The 2475-nt window shown below is 43.1% G+C and overlaps 1 protein-coding gene across 1 annotated transcript in view; it reads right to left on the bottom strand.

The window, feature by feature from the left end:
- LOC105266826 (actin, clone 211-like) overlaps positions 1–922 on the bottom strand; it is a 1780-nt gene extending 858 nt beyond the window's left edge. The window contains exons 1-3 of the mRNA XM_011305261.1: positions 844–922; positions 369–519; positions 3–281 (exon numbers count right to left, since the gene is read on the bottom strand). Of these exons, the coding sequence (XP_011303563.1) occupies positions 3–281; positions 369–494 (405 nt within the window). The 5' untranslated portion in view covers positions 495–519; positions 844–922. The remainder of the gene's footprint in view (positions 1–2; positions 282–368; positions 520–843) is intronic.
- Between the last annotated feature and the right edge of the window lie 1553 nt (positions 923–2475).

Below are 2475 nucleotides of genomic sequence, written 5' to 3'. Positions count from 1 at the left end.
GCGACGTACATGGCTGGGCTGTTGAAGGTTTCGAACATGATCTGGGTCATCTTCTCTCGGTTAGCCTTAGGGTTGAGGGGTGCCTCGGTGAGGAGAACTGGGTGTTCCTCAGGGGCAACACGGAGTTCATTGTAGAAAGTGTGATGCCAGATCTTCTCCATATCATCCCAATTCGTGATGATACCGTGCTCAATCGGGTATTTCAGAGTAAGAATACCTCTCTTACTCTGAGCCTCATCCCCTACGTACGAGTCTTTTTGTCCCATACCCACCATCACACCCTATTACCATCATCATTTATTAATAGGCGATCGTGATAGCAAAAATCCCATTAAAATACCAGTTTAAAAAAAAAAATCCTCTCTCACCTGATGACGGGGACGACCTACGATGCTGGGAAATACAGCACGAGGGGCGTCATCCCCAGCAAATCCAGCTTTGCACATACCAGATCCATTGTCCACGACCAACGCCGCTACATCATCGTCACACATCTTGATTGATTTTTAGGATAGCGTTCTGCGATCAAAAAAATCAATTAGACAATAATCCCTTATCACTCATACACTCCCCAATCCGTTTCTCTAAATAAAAATAAATCCACCGAGAATAAAATCCGACAATATACTACAACGATCTCTCGATTTAGCCAAATGGACAGATCAATTACCCTATTCACACACAAATATCTTAATCACACTATCAGAAGCAACAAAATTCCAAAGCCCTATCCGTCGATCACAGATCACACCGTTTCCACAAAAAAAATTTTTTATTCATTGATTGGGGGATTAAAAAAGTTGAATCTTTGATTTGAGGAGGATAAATTCTTAGGATATGTACCGTTAATAAATGTAAAAAATCGTTGACGCGCTGAAGGCGTTCGTCTTGCAAGGGACCAAGCAGCGAGTGGCGGTCTGAAGGCGATGTGGGGTCCCTTTATCCATATTGGTCTGAGCCAAAAATAACGATCCGCCCCTTACATGGAAATCTACTGCCACGCTATACCCTCACCATCGCTCTATCCAACTGTCTTAGCACAGGTCCTTAGTTTGCCCTAAGTGATAAAGTGAGATGGAAAAAACAACAGACGGAGGCAAAAAGCCGTCGACGAGCGATGGTACGTTGACGCCCCCCGAATCCAAATAAGGCGCCCAGCTACCCCACCATTAGCATTTAAACTTTTCAAAAGCCTAGGCAATCCGCTAGACCAAGAATTAAAACACTTTATTCCCCCCCATATTCTCGCTAAATCTCGTCTCAGGGGTTCACCAAGACACCACCATCCCGGGGTCTTTCATTAGCGCGTCTCCAATCGAACCGTCACAATTCAATCTCTCTCAAAGTTTATCATGAATTATCACATCTATCCGATATTTTTTATTTTCAATTGATAATCGAGGGATTGGCTTTTAGGATGATGAAGTATTTATTGATTACTTCGTATTTTTTTTTCTTTTTTTTAATCGAGGGGGTATTTCGGTAGTCATGACGAATGAAATCAGTGACTTGGGATGAATATTTGAGGGGCTCTCTTGGGATTTTCTTTTTTTTTCTTTCATTTGTTTTTTGTCGGGTGGAATTGGAAGGAAATACATGCGGGGGGTACTCTGTGCAACACTAGACGATCCACTCGACTCCAGACAACATCCGAGGGCGACATGTGTGGAGCTCGGAGCATCTGGGTTCCAAGAGGACCACGGGATGGACGGGATCATGTGGTAAAGAATTTATGAAGGCCTCCCTTGTTGTTTGTTTTGTCTCCCGGTTGCTTCACGCATGGTATCGGTGCTTTAGTTCGATTTTATGGAGGTTGTGAGGATTTTAATTTATTTTTCTAGAGGGATTTTGAGGGCTGGATGGAATTGAGGGGTGGAGAGGATCGAGAGGATCGAGTGTTTGAGGGTTTCATGCAGTCGATTGAGGGATTATGTAAGTTGTGAGAATTAGGGATTGGTAAATAGTTTTTGTCGATGAATCTGATGTCTCTGTGAGGTAGTGCACGATCTAATTTAGCTTGGACGGTTTTAGACATTCCCCGGTATTGAATGGTTATCGTATGTTTGATCGTGGGGGTGATTGTTGAGAGGTTGGCGAAATGAAAGCATGGGGATTGATCGGCTGTAAGAATATAAGGTAGTATTTATTCCATAAGATGTTAACTTATTTATATACAAAAGATGAAATTTTTGCTCAGATGGCAGCAATCGCCACGGGACAAACTAAATACAGAATGTAATAGCGTCGTGAAGTAGTGTGACGAAGCGGTGCAGCAATATGTGATGGTCTTTTGCAAAATTGAATTTTTTTTTTTTTTTTTTGATAGTGGCAATAGTAATTTGTTTCGAGAGAAACTTCTTAGAAGCACTTGCGGTGGACGATGCCAGGGCCGGACTCGTCGTACTCCTGCTTGGAGATCCACATCTGTTGGAAGGTGGAGAGGGAGGCGAGGATTGAGCCACCGATCCAGACGGA

The sequence above is a fragment of the Fopius arisanus genome, unplaced genomic scaffold, assembly GCF_000806365.1.
Source record: "Fopius arisanus strain USDA-PBARC FA_bdor unplaced genomic scaffold, ASM80636v1 scaffold00041, whole genome shotgun sequence".
NCBI classification, from domain to species: Eukaryota; Metazoa; Arthropoda; class Insecta; order Hymenoptera; family Braconidae; genus Fopius; species Fopius arisanus.
The sequence above is the reverse complement of the archived record's forward strand: the minus strand, read 5'-3'. Positions and strand labels throughout refer to the sequence as shown.